The sequence below is a fragment of the Mobula birostris genome, chromosome 8 (genome assembly GCF_030028105.1).
Source record: "Mobula birostris isolate sMobBir1 chromosome 8, sMobBir1.hap1, whole genome shotgun sequence".
In the NCBI taxonomy this organism is placed as follows: Eukaryota; Metazoa; Chordata; class Chondrichthyes; order Myliobatiformes; family Myliobatidae; genus Mobula; species Mobula birostris.
In genome coordinates this window covers 1,822,103-1,835,561 of record NC_092377.1, presented here as the reverse complement: position 1 = coordinate 1,835,561, position 13,459 = coordinate 1,822,103, and the positions used below count along the sequence as shown (strand labels likewise).

The 13,459-nt window shown below is 45.2% G+C and overlaps 1 protein-coding gene across 3 annotated transcripts in view; it reads left to right on the top strand.

Moving 5' to 3' along the window:
- LOC140202111 (protein EFR3 homolog B-like) overlaps nt 1-13,459 on the top strand; it is a 280,457-nt gene that overhangs the window by 206,591 nt on the left and 60,407 nt on the right. For all 3 annotated transcript variants that reach the window (XM_072266969.1, XM_072266968.1, XM_072266970.1), the window contains exon 17: nt 7,373-7,440. In XM_072266969.1, the coding sequence (XP_072123070.1) occupies nt 7,373-7,440 (68 nt within the window). The remainder of the gene's footprint in view (nt 1-7,372; nt 7,441-13,459) is intronic.

Below are 13,459 nucleotides of genomic sequence, written 5' to 3'. Positions count from 1 at the left end.
TGGAAACTGTACAGATCGAAAAGGAGGAGGTCCTTGCTGTCTTGAGGAAAATTAAAGTGGATAAATCCCCGGGACCTGACAGGGTGTTCCCTCGGACCTTGAAGGAGACTAGTGTTGAAATTGCAGGGGCCCTGGCAGAAATATTTAAAATGTCGCTGTCTACAGGTGAGGTGCCGGAGGATTGGAGAGTGGCTCATGTTGTTCCATTGTTTAAAAAAGGATCGAAAAGTAATCCAGGAAATTATAGGCCGGTAAATTTACGTCGGTAGTAGGTAAGTTATTGGAGGGAGTACTAAGAGACAGAATCTACAAGCATTTGGATAGACAGGGACTTATTAGGGAGAGTCAACATGGCTTTGTGCGTGGTAGGTTATGTCTGACCAATCTACTGGAGTTTTTCGAGGAGGTTACCAGGAAAGTGGATGAAGGGAAGGCAGTGGATATTGTCTGCATGGATTTCAGTAAGGCCTTTGACAAGGTCCCGAATGGGAGGTTAGTTAGGAAAGTTCAGTCACTAGGTATACATGGAGAGGTGGTAAATTGGATTAGACATTGGCTCAATGGAAGAAGCCAAAGAGTGGTAGTAGAGAATTGCTTCTCCGAGTGGAGGCCTGTGACTGCTGGTGTGCCACAGGGATCAGTGCTGGGTCCATTGTTATTTGTCATCTATATCAATGATCTGGATGATAATGTGGTAAATTGGATCAGCAAATTTGCTGATGATACAAAGATTGGAGGTGTAGTAGACAGTAAAGAAGGTTTTCAGAGCCTGCAGAGGGACTTGGACCAGCTGGAAAAATGGGCTGAAAAATGGCAGATGGAGTTTAATACTGACAAGTGTGAGGTATTGCACGTTGGAAGGACAAACCAAGGTAGAACATACAGGGTTAATGGTAAGGCACTGAGGAGTGCAGTGGAACAGAGGGATCTGGGAGTACAGGTACAAAATTCCCTAAAAGTGGTGTCACAGGTAGATAGGGTCGTAAAGAGAGCTTTTGGTACATTGGCCTTTATTAATCAAAGTATTGAGTATAAGAGCTGGAATGTTATGATGAGGTTGTATAAGGCATTGGTGAGGCCCAATCTGGAGTATTGTGTCCAGTTTTGGCCACCAAATTACAGGAAGGATGTAAATAAGGTTGAAAGAGTTCAGAGAAGGTTTACAAGGATGTTGCCGGGACTTGAGAAACTCAGTTACAGAGAAAGGTTGAATAGGTTAGGACTTTATTCCCTGGAGCGTAGAAGAATGAGGGGAGATTTGATAGAGGTATATAAAATTATGATGGGTATAGATAGAGTGAATGCAAGCAGGCTTTTTCCACTGAGGCAAGGGGAGAAAAAAAGCAGAGGACATGGGTTAAGGGTGAGGGGGGGGAAATTTAAAGGGAACATTAGTGGGGGCTTCTTCACACAGAGAGTGTGGGAGTATGGAATGAGCTGCCAGACGAGGTGGTAAATGCGGGTTCTTTTTTAACATTTAAGAATAAATTGGACAGATACATGGATGGGAGGTGTATGGAAGGATATGGTCCGTGTGCAGGTCAGTGGGACTAGGCAGAAAATGGTTCGGCACAGCCAAGAAGGGCCAAAAGGCCTGTTTCTGTGCTGTAGTTTCTATGGTCTCTATGGTCTTACTGGCATGTGTCCAAAAACCTCTCAGTTTCAGTGTTAAGTCAACAAAGAATCTAATTGGCATTAGAGGGAAGGGATTCTGTATTTCTAGCACAGCGGTCATTCCGGAACTCAGTCCTGGGAGATCTGGCTCCAATGTTTATATAGCTGGAGTCAGCTACTTCATCTTCAGCATTATCATCCGCCTTTCCTGTAAGAAGTATTGTTGGAAAGGTGGTTGATAAAACTAAAGATGAGGTAGCTAGTTTGCAAACAGATTGGGAAAAATTGCAGTTAACAGGAGAAGTTGCAACGTAAAAGGCGGACAAAATCGAAAAGGGTAGATAAATAAAGAGTTATACCAAAGGGTTATACTTGAATGTGCATAGCATATGGAATAAGGTAGATGAACTTGTAGTACGTTTGCAGATTGACAGGTATGATGTTACAGGCATCACCGCACCATGGCTGAGAGAAGACAATAACTGGGAACTTAACTGAATTTACACAAGTTGGTATATTTTGCACATTGTTTCAACTTTGTTGTGTGTGGCTTTTCATCAATTCTATTATGTTTCTTTATATTTACTATGAACGCCTGGAAGAAACTGAATCTCGGGATTGTTATTAGTTACGTGTGTACTTTGATAGTGAATTTAAGTTGAACTTTGTAGTTTTTTTTCTTTTAAACCGCTGCCAGAGGAGGTGGTGGGATCAGAAACAAAGCGTAGATGAGGTGACTGATCTGCAGAGCACCCACACACTGTCCACAGTGACTACCTCAGCGTCGGGTTACATGTTGGTTTAACTTCGCTTCCCACTCAAACAGTGACCAGTCTAACCTCGGCCCTCTTCATTGTTATGCAGAGGCCAAATAAAAATTGGATGAATAACATGGGATCTTACCACCCGGCTGGTGGAAGTACAGTATTACATCTTCCAAGTTCCTGATGGATTCTGATGTTTTTGATCCAGGGTTTTTTCGTGTCAAGAAAGAGGCACAAAACTTGCTAAGGAAACAAAGGAATTGGAAGTGGCCAGTAGCAGGAGTCTCAGGAGAATATCTGCGGATGTTAAAAATCAAAGCAATACACACACAGAATACTGGAGGAACTCAGCAGGCCAGGCAGCATCTGTAGAAAAGAGTAAACAGTCAACGTTTTGGGCCAAGACCTTTCATCAGGACTGGGTAAAAGAGATCAGAAGCCAAAGTAAGAATGTGTGGGGAGGAGAGGAAGAAGTACAAAGTTGTAGTTGATAGGTAAAACCAGAAGAGGGGAAGGAGTGAAGTAAAGAGGTAGGACGTCAATTGGTAAATGAGATCAAGGGCTGGAGAAGGGGAATCTGATAGGAGGGGATCGAAGGTTATGGAAGAAAGGAGCACCAGAGGGCGGTAATGGGCAGGTGAGTAGATAAGGTGAGAGAGGGAAATGGGAATGGGGAATGGTGAAGGAGAAGGTGGGGGGGGGGACAATTTGAGAAATCAATGTTCATGCCATCAGGTTGGAGGCTACTCAGATGGAATAGGAGGTGTTGCTCCTCCAACCTGAGTGTGGTCTCATCACTGCAGGAGAGGAGGCCACGGACTGAAAAGTCCAGTAAGAGAAGGAAAAAAGAAGTAAAGATGACGGGCCAAAGTGATCAGCCCTCCTTCTGCCGTAGATCTGAGACATGCCATTCAAATTTGTAGGTAAAAGTTAACCAATCAGATGGCCTCTATTCAAATAATGTGACACCAAAGAAGCTTCCAGAAAGAGAGCACTTGGAGACAACACAGAACATTTGCTATACATAGGTAATTATATAAAATACAAGCAGGCGTAGATTATTAAACTGAAAAGAACAATTATACAGTCCAATCCAACACTCTCTTTCCACACACACTCATCTGTCTATCTTGTTTACTTCTTGCCTTGTTCAGCTCTCCCATTAGTCCATCATTTCCCCCGGCCCCCGTTCCCCGCTGCCACCATGATCGGGTTTCACACATCACCTACAACATTGGTCCCCCAATTCACTCCCCCCACCTGCTGTTAACTAACTACCATCTCCCTCCCATCCAATTCCATCCATCGCCAACAACCTCTGTGCCTCTCTCACTCGTACCACTCATATGTCATAGTCAAAGATAACAGGAAACCTGTGTGGTAGAGTTTCTAAAGTGACACTGGGACAGTTCCGCTGCCTCACCTTTGGCAGTCCAGCTCTAGTGGTAAGAGCCATCATCGTCACTGGCAGTCTTCCTTGGTTGCCGCAGAAGACCATAACTCCGTTTATGCCTCGTCATGTCCTTCACCGAGAGTTGCAGAAACATATTCCTAGCCGTTGGATCTCATCTACCCAGTTCGCCAGAAATGGCTTTGCACACTAAGACGGGTATGTCCCTACTGCACTGGGCTATGTCCCTACCTCACAGGGGCATGAGGCCCAGCTTCTACCCTCACCTGGTTTAGCCCACCATATGGAGCAGTATACTAGGGTGTGACCACTGTCGTATGCAAACAACTACTATGATTCACAGGTGAGAGCTGAGTGTCTGGTGGAGACCAAAGGGGAGAGAGCTGCCCCTCCCTGTACACAAATACCCCAAATGCTCCATACTGGCAATTTTTCGCCTTTTCTCTCAGAAAATGATTCCAGGATTGAAGGGCTTGTCATATGAAGAGCGTTTGATGGCTCTGGGCCTGTATTCACCGGAATTCAGAAGAATGAGGGGTGACGTCATTGAAACCTATCGAATGGTGAAAGGCCTTGATAGAGTGGATGTGACAAGGATGCTTCCTATCATGGGAAAGTCAAAGACCAGAGGACACAGCCTCAGAATAAAGGGGAGTCCTTTTAGAATGGAGATGAGGAGGAACTTCTTTAGCCAGAGAATGGTGAATCTGAGGCAGAAGTTGATAGATTCTTGATTAGTCATAGCATGAAAGGAGACAGGGAGAAGGCAGAACATTGGGGCTGAGAGGAAAATGGGATTGGCCATGATGAAATGGCAGAGCAGACTCAATGGGCCAAATAGTCTAATTCTACTCCTATATCTTAAGGTCCTGTGGTCTTAAAGGAAGGGGGTTGAAGCTTTGGAGAGGGTGTAGAAGGTATTCACCAGAATGCTGCCTTCATTAGAGGGCATGTGCTGTACCCAGATGGACCAAGAGCACCCACTATCTCTAATGTCACCTCTATCATAACTCCGCCATGTGGTTCAGCAGCTTTTGGGGATTTATCAACTTCCAAACTCACCAACTCCAGGATTATATTGTGACCAACAGTTCCTCCATTTCCCCCCTCACTGCATCCCTGAATCTCCAGTATGTCAGGCAGATATTGTGTGTCTTCTATGTAATTTTCCAAATATCTGGAGGATTTTGAGGTGGCACGATAGCATAGCACTGTTACAGTGCCACTGACCTGCATTCAACTTGTGCTACTGTCCGCAAAGAGTGTGTACAATCTCCCCACGACTGCCTGGGTTTCTGTGGGTGCCCCAGTTTCAAAGACATATGGGTTAGGTATAGTAAACTTCGGGCATACTATGTTGGCGATGGAAGCATGGTGATTCTTGTGGGCTTCCCCCAGTACATTCTTAGGTTGTGTTGGTCATTGTGGCAAATGATACAATTCACTATATGTCTCCATAATAACGCTCATCTATCATCTTCATTTCCTTTTCCCAGTAGTTATTTCTCCTGTCTGCACCTGTGGGGACCCACATTTTCCCTCATTGATTGTTTTGTTTTACTGAACAATAACATTTCTTTCCATTTGTTTTTATCCTCCGCACCAGCCTGCTGTCATATTCAATCAGCCTTTCTTCCTCAATTACTCAATTTCTCAGGCCTGACTGATTTCAAAGCTGCCTCTTGCCATCAAGTCTTCTGCTGTTTCTCAGCAGGCCAGGCAGCATCTCTTGGAAGAGGTACAGTCGACGTCTTATGTTCCTGCTGTTTCTGCCAGCTTTAGCAGCTTCATCCTTTCGCTGGTATCCAGCCTTCTAATTTTCTTCTCAACCATAGATGTCAACCTTTTCCTGCCTTTTTTCTGGCTAATATTTTATTTGCAACTTGTTCTTTATTTTACACCTAGCTATTGTATGTCCACTGTCCTGTCTTTCAATGTATTCACCCAGTCAACCACACAAAACTACCAGGATATGAGACAAACCGTTACTTCACTGATGTCTGTCAGGGAAGGAGGTGGAGACAGATATGAGGCCAAAATTTAAGAGACATTTAGACCAGGGGTCCCCAAACTTTTTTGCACTGCGGACCGGTTTAATATTGTCAATATTCTTGCGGATCGGCCGACCCTTGTGCGGGCACCAGTGCGCATGCGTGACCTGCCCACGTGTGTACCTGCCGATCTTTTTCCCTGCAAATCGTTTTTGGCGATTCTGCTCGGGGGGGGGGGGGGAGGTTGTTAATCACGACCGGAATATAGGTGAGAAGTGGCTAATACACGCAATTTCATTTGTAAAAGGGTCTATCTAACGAATTTAATATTAAACACACAGCGCATATTGTCCTCGCACGAATATAGTGATAAGTCAATTATCAGGGGAGGACAGGGGAGCTTGAAGTAACTGTTGAACGAACTTCCAGTAGAAGTGGTAGAGGCATGTTCAATATTATCATTTAAAGAAAAATTGGATAGCTATATGGACAGGAAAGGAATGCAGGGTTATGGGCTGAGTGCAGGTTGGTGTGACTAGGTGAGAGAAGCGTTTGGCACGGACTAGAAGGGCCGAGATGGCCTGTTTCCGTGCTGGAATTGTTATATGGTTATATAAGTAAGTCAATAGCATCATAACATTTTAAGTAACGTTTGGACATTAAACACACAGCACATATTTTCCCCGTATGAACATCTAAAATCATTGCACACACCAATATCGCTGAATCAGTGGGAGCCCTGGGCTTGTTTTCCTGCAACAAGACGGTCCTATCGAGATGTGATGGGAGACAACGATACTTGAAGGGGGTTCCTTATGTCCAGTCTATTCCGCAATTTAGTTTTCGTTGCATTCATTGCAGAAAACTCGGCTTCACAGAGATATGATGTTGGAAATGGAAGCAACATTTTCAGTGCTTTCGCGGCTATCTCAGGATATTGAGCCTTGACTTTGATCCAGAATGCCGGCAGAGATGTTATGTCAAACGTACTTTTCAGCCCGCCGCCATTTGCAAGCTTGAGGAGTTGATCTCCTTCCCGCGCTGACATGGATGACGCGTGCGTAATGACCTCGCATACATAATGGCTCAACAGTGGCCGTGACAAGGAATGAGGAAAAGTTTCCTCACGGCCCGGCAGGGAATGAGGAAAGGTGCCGCTGACAGGGAAAGGTGCCGCCCGTGACAGGGAATGAGGAAAAGTGCAGCTGACTCATATCGTCAAATCATATCGTTTCCTCACGGTCCAGTAGCAAATGCTTTGCGTCCGGTACTGGTCCGCGGCCCGGTGGTTGGGGACCACTGATCTAGGCAGACACATTAACAGGCAGGGATGAACAAACAAGGGAGTCAAGAATGTAAAGGGGGAGATAGATAGTGATTCACTCTGCTCCCATTGGTTAAACCCATGATTCACTGAGTCTCCCATTGGAAAAATCCCTCATTCATTCTGTGTCCTCATTGGTTCAACCCGTAATTCACTGTGTCTCCCATTCGTCAAAACCCTGATTCACTCTGTATCCCACTGGTCAAATCGGTGATACACTCTCTCTCCCTCAGCCTTGTAGACTTCCTAACTGTTGACCTTTTTACAGGTGATTGAGGCGCGTCAAAAAGAAGCTCCATACCTATTACCTGAGGGAATCTTTAAGTCCGAAAACAGGTATGAAGGAAAATTGGTGCTGTCAATCTGTGCCGAATCTTGAGTGGGTTTTATATACTTGCTGTGTGTAATGCCGCCACAGTTTCTGACACAATTCGTAGTGGCTGTTAACAGATTCTTTGTTTTGGGTCCATGTATTGCTGAGGGCCATGCCATCTACATTGCTGCGGAGTGGGTTCATGTCAAGTGCTGGACAGGTCCCTGATAACTGGGAGTAAAGTTTCTGTGTGGTACTACCCTGTGGTTCAAAAGATGTTCCAGAAATGAACTAAAGTTCAGACACATCTGTGAGGATGCAAATGTGTCTTTTAGTTTTGTTTAGATTAGATTGTGAGGACACTCAGTCCTCGTTTATTGTCATTTAGAAATGCATGCATTAAAAAATGATACAATGTTCCTCCAGAAAGATATCACAGAAACATGGGACAAACCAAGATTAACTGACAAAAACCATATAATTATAACATATAGTTACAACAGTGCAAAGCAATACTGTAATTTGATAAAGAGCAGACCATGGACATGGTAAAAAACGTCTCAAGTCCCGATAGCCCCATCATCTCACGCAGACAGAAGCACCACAACTTGCCGATGCATTGGAGCACTCGCCCGCAGCTGACTCTGAGTCTGTCTGAAAACTTCGAGCCTCCGACACCGAGCACCAAGCACCATCTCTGCCAAGCGTTTTGACCCCACCCCGGCTGCCGAGCAACAAGCAAAGCCGAGGACTTGAGGCCTTTCCCTCCGGAGATTCTGGATCACACAGTAGCAGCGGCGGCAAAACAGGCATTTCAGAAGTTTCTCCAGATGTTCCTCCATACTCTCACATCTGTCTGCATCAAATCAGGACTGTGCACGGCACCCTACTTGACAAGTAACAGATATCATTCACCGGAGTGGCTGCTGCGAGCTGCGTCGCGCCGCCATCTTCTCCTCCCTTCCTTTTCCATCGACTTCAATCATTTCCCTTCAGAAACAGTGCACTTCAGGAAGCAAGCTCTCTATCTCATCAATTGCTCTCAAACATTCCTCTCTCACCTCAACGCTATACTCTAGTATTTGATATTTTTGAGTGAACTTTATCTACCTGTCAGGAAATGTAGAGGAGGCAGAGCAGCGGAAATGATTTAGCGGTGAGCGACAACTTTACTAATCAACTGCAAAGTAACAAGCCATGAGGGGACACAAAACAAGAGAGAACAGACACTGAACACCACAGGCAACAGGGTAACTGAAGGCCAGGAACCACTAGTTGAGGCCGGCTGGTTTGATGAGTGAACAAGGATTGTGGATGCGTACTGGGTTTAAATAGGCTGCAGGTGATGGGTTGAAAATGAGCAGTAGTTGTCTCCTATTAGTTGGGTGGAGACTGGGAGGTGCTTGCCTGTGCAGGTCTAATACTACAGTTTTATCATCTTGCTCCTTAGCTTCTGACAGTCCAAACAAAATGATCCAAGTTTGTCCAAACCTTTGGGCCAAACACTGGCAAATGGGACTCACTTGAATGGGACATCTCAGATGAGCATAGGGCCTGTTTCTGTGCTGTATGACTCTATGACTTTCTTTCTGATTAATGCAGGCAGTATCATAATGAAGCACCAACCGGTTAAAATGTAGGCAGGACTGCTACCAGCAGGTAAGACTACATCCAACATAGAGTCATTGAGCTCTACAGCACAGAAACAGGCCCTTTGGCCCATCTAGCCCATACTAAACTATTATTCTGTCTAGACCCATCGAGCTGCATCCAGACCATAGCCCTCCATATCCCTCCCTCCATGTACCCATCGAAATTTCTCTTAAATATTGGAAATGAATCCGCGTCCTAAACTTCCACTGGCAGCTCATTCCACACTCCCACCATCCTCTGAGTAAAAAGTTTCCCCTCGTGGCCCCTTAAATATTTCACCTTTCACCTGTAACCTTTGGCTTCCAGTTCTAGTCTCACCCAACCTCAGTAGAAAAAGCCTGCTTGCATTTACCCAATATACACCCCCCAGCATTTTGCATAGCTCTATCAAATCTCCCCTAATTCCCTCATGCTCTTGTGAGAGAGAGAGTTGGTAACATAGAACATAGAACATTATAGCACAGTACAAGTTCTTCAGACTTTTAACCTACTCCACGATCAATTTAACCCTTCCCTCCCACATAGCCCTCAATTTTTCTATCTTTATGTGCCTATCTATTCTTATATGTCCCTAATACAGCAGCCTCTTCCATCGTAGAGGCAGGGCTTTCCAAACGACTACGACTCTCTCTGTAAAGAACTTGCCTCTGATAACTGCCCTGTATGGTAGAAACATAGAAAACCTACAGCCCTTCAGCACACAATGCTGTACCGAAGATGTACTTACTTTAGAAATTACATAGGGTTAACCATAGACCTCTATTTTTCTAAGCTCCCTGTACCTATCCAGGAGTCGCTTAAAAGACCCTATTGTGTCTGCCTCCACCACCGTCGCCGGCAGCCCATTCCATTCACTCACCACTCTCCGCATAAAAAAACTCACCCCTGACATCTCCTCTGTTCCTGCTTCCAAGAACCTTAAATGCCCTCTCATGCTAGCCATTTCAGCCCTGTGAAAAAGCCTCTGATTATCCACATGATCACTGCCTCTCATCATCTTACACATCCCTATCAGGTCACCTCTCATCCTCCGTAGCTCGAAGGAAAAAAGGCCGAGTTCACTCAACCTATTCTCATAAGGCATACTCCCCAATCCAGGGAACTTCCCTGTAAGTCTGCTCTGCACCCTTTCTATGGTTTCCACATCCTTCCTGTAGTGAGGTGACCAGAACTGAGCACAGTACTCCAAGTGGGGTCTGACCAGGGTCCTGCAACATTACCTCTCGGCTCTTAAACTCAAGCCCATGGTTGATGAAGGCCAATGCACTGTATGCCTTCTTAACCACAGAGTCAACCTGCGCAGCAGCTTTGAGCGTCCTATGGACTGGGACCCCAAGATCCCTCTGATCCTCCACACTGTCAAGAGTCTTACCATTAATACTATATTCTGCCATCATACTTGATCTGCCAAAATGAACCACCTCACACTTATCTGGGTTGAACTCCATCTGCCACTTCTCAGCCCAGTTTTGCATCCTATCCATGTCCCGCTGTAACCTCTAACAGTCCTCCACACTATCCACAACACCACCAACCTTTGAGTCATCAGCAAATTTACTAACTTATCCCTCCTCTTCCTCATCCAGGTCATTTATAAAAATCAAGAAGAGTAGGGGTCCCAGAACAGATCCCTGAGGCACACACCTGGTAACTGACCTCTGTGCAGAATATGACATGTTTACAACCACTCTTTGCCTTCTGTGGGTAAGCCAGTTCTGGATCCACAAAGCAAGGTCCCCTTGGATCCCATGCCTGCCTACCTTCTCAATAAGCCTTGCATGGAACACACATCAAAGTTGCTGGTGAACGCAGCAGGCCAGGCAGCATCTGTAGGAAGAGGTGCAGTCGACGTTTCAGGCCGAGACCCTTCGTCAAGCCTTGCATGGTGTACCTTATCAAATGCCTTGCTGAAATCCACATACACTACATCTACTACTCTACCTTCATCAACATGTTTAGTCACATCCTCAAAAAATTCAATCAGGCTCGTAAGGCACGACCTGCCCTTGACAAAGCCATGCTGACTATTCCTAATCATATTATGCCTCTCCAAATGTTCATAAATCCTGCATCTCAGGATCTTTTCCATCAACTTACCAACCACTGAAATAAAACTCGCTGGTCTATAATTTCCTGGCCTATCTCTACTCCCTTTCTGGAATAAGGGAACAACATCTGTAACCCTCCAATCCTCTGGAACCTGTCCCGTCCACATTGATGATGCAAAGATCATTGCCAGAGGCTCAGCAATCTCCTCCCTCACTTCCCACAGTAGCCTGGGGTACATCTGGTCCGGTCCCGGTGACTTATCCAGCTTAATGCTTTCCAAACACTCCAGCGCATCCTCTTTCTTAATGTCTATATTCTCAAGCTTTTCAATCTGCTGTAAGTTATCCCTACAATCACCAAGATCCTTTTCCATTGTGAATATTGAAGCAAAGTATTCATTAAGTACCTCTGCTATTTCCTCCAGTTCCATACACACTTTTCCACTGTCACAGATGATTGGTCCTATTCTCACACGTCTTATCCTCTTGCTCTTCACATACTTGTAAAATGCCTTGGGGCTTTCCTTAATCCTGCTCACCAAGGCCTTCTCATGGCCCTTTCTGGCTCTCCTAATTTAATTCTTAGTCTCCTTCCTGCTAGCCTTATAATCTTCTAGATCTCTATCATTACCTAGTTTTTTGAACATTTTGTAAGCTTTTTTTCTTGACTAGATTTTCAACAGCCTTTGTACACCATGGTTCCTGTACCATACCATCCTTCCCCTGTCGCGTTAGAATGTACATATGCAGAACACCATGCGAGTATCCCCTCAACATTTGCCACATTTCTGCCGTACATTTCCCTGAGAACATCTATTCCCAATTTATGAAACAGAACATAGAAACATAGAAAACCTAAAGCACAATACAAGCTCTTCAGCCCGCAAATCTATGCCGAATATGTCCTTACCTTAGAAATTACCTAGGTTACCCATAGCACCTCTAATTTTCTAAGCTCCATGTACCTATCCAGGAGTCTCTTTAAAGACCTTATCGTATCTGCTTCCACCACCGTTGCTGGCAGCCCATTCCACGCACTCACCACTCTCTGCATGGCATCTCCCCTGTACCTACTTGCAAGCACCTTAAAACTGTGCCCTCTCGTACTAGCCATTACATTCCTGGGGAAAAAGCCTCTGACTATCCACATGATCAATGCCTCTCATCATCTTATACACCTCTATCAGGTCACCTCTCATCCTCTGTCACTCCAAGGAGAAAAGGCTTCCAAGCTCCTGCCTGATAGCTTCATATTTTCTCTTAGACCAATTAAATGCTTTCCTAACTTGTCTGTTCCTATCGCTCTCCAATGCTATGGTAAAGGAGATAGAGTTGTGATCACTATCTCCAAAATGCTCTCCCACTGAGAGATCTGACACCTGACCAGGTTCATTTCCCAGTAACAAATCAAGTACAGCCTCTCCTCTTGTAGGCTTATCTACATATTGTGTCAGGAAACCTTCCTGAACAGACCTAACAAACTCCACCCCATCTATACCCCTCGCTCTAGGGAAATGCCAATCAATATTTGGGAAATTAAAATCTCCCACCATGACAACCCTGTTATTATTACAGCTTTCAGAATCTGTTTCCCTATCTGCTCCTCGATGTCCCTGTTACTATTGGATGGTCTATGAAAAACACCCAGTAAAGTTATTGACCTCTTCCTGTTTCTAACTTCCACCCACAGAGACTCCATAGACAACCGCTCCATGACTTCTTCCTTTTCTGCAGCCGTGACACTATCTCTGATCAACAGTGCCACGCCCCCAACTCTTTTTCCTCCTTCCCTGTCCTTTCTGAAACACCTATAGCCTGGCACTCTAAGTAACCATTCCTGTCCCTGAGCCATCCAAGTCTCTGTAATGGCCACAACATCATAGCTCCAAGTACTGATCCACGCTCTAAGCTCATCCACTTTGTTCGTGATGCTTCTTGGATTAAAATAGACACATCTCAAACCATCAGTGTGAGCATATCCCTTCTCCATCATCTGCCTATCTTCCTTCTCACACTGTCTCCAAGCTTTCCCTATTTGTGAGTCAACAGCCCCTTCCTTAGTCTCTTCAGTTCGGTTCCCACCCCCCAGCAATTCTCAACATCCCCAATAGCCTAAGCAAACCTCCCTGCTAGGATCTTGGTCCCCCTCGGATTCAAGTGCAACCCATCATTTTTGTACAGGTCACACTTGCCTCAAAAGAGGTCCCAATGATCCAGAAATGTGAATCCCTGCCCCCTGCTCCAATCCCTCAGCCGCGCATTCATCCTCCGCCTCATTCTATTCCTATATTCACTGTCGTGTGGCATAGGCAGTAATTCCGAGATTACTACCTTTGAGGTC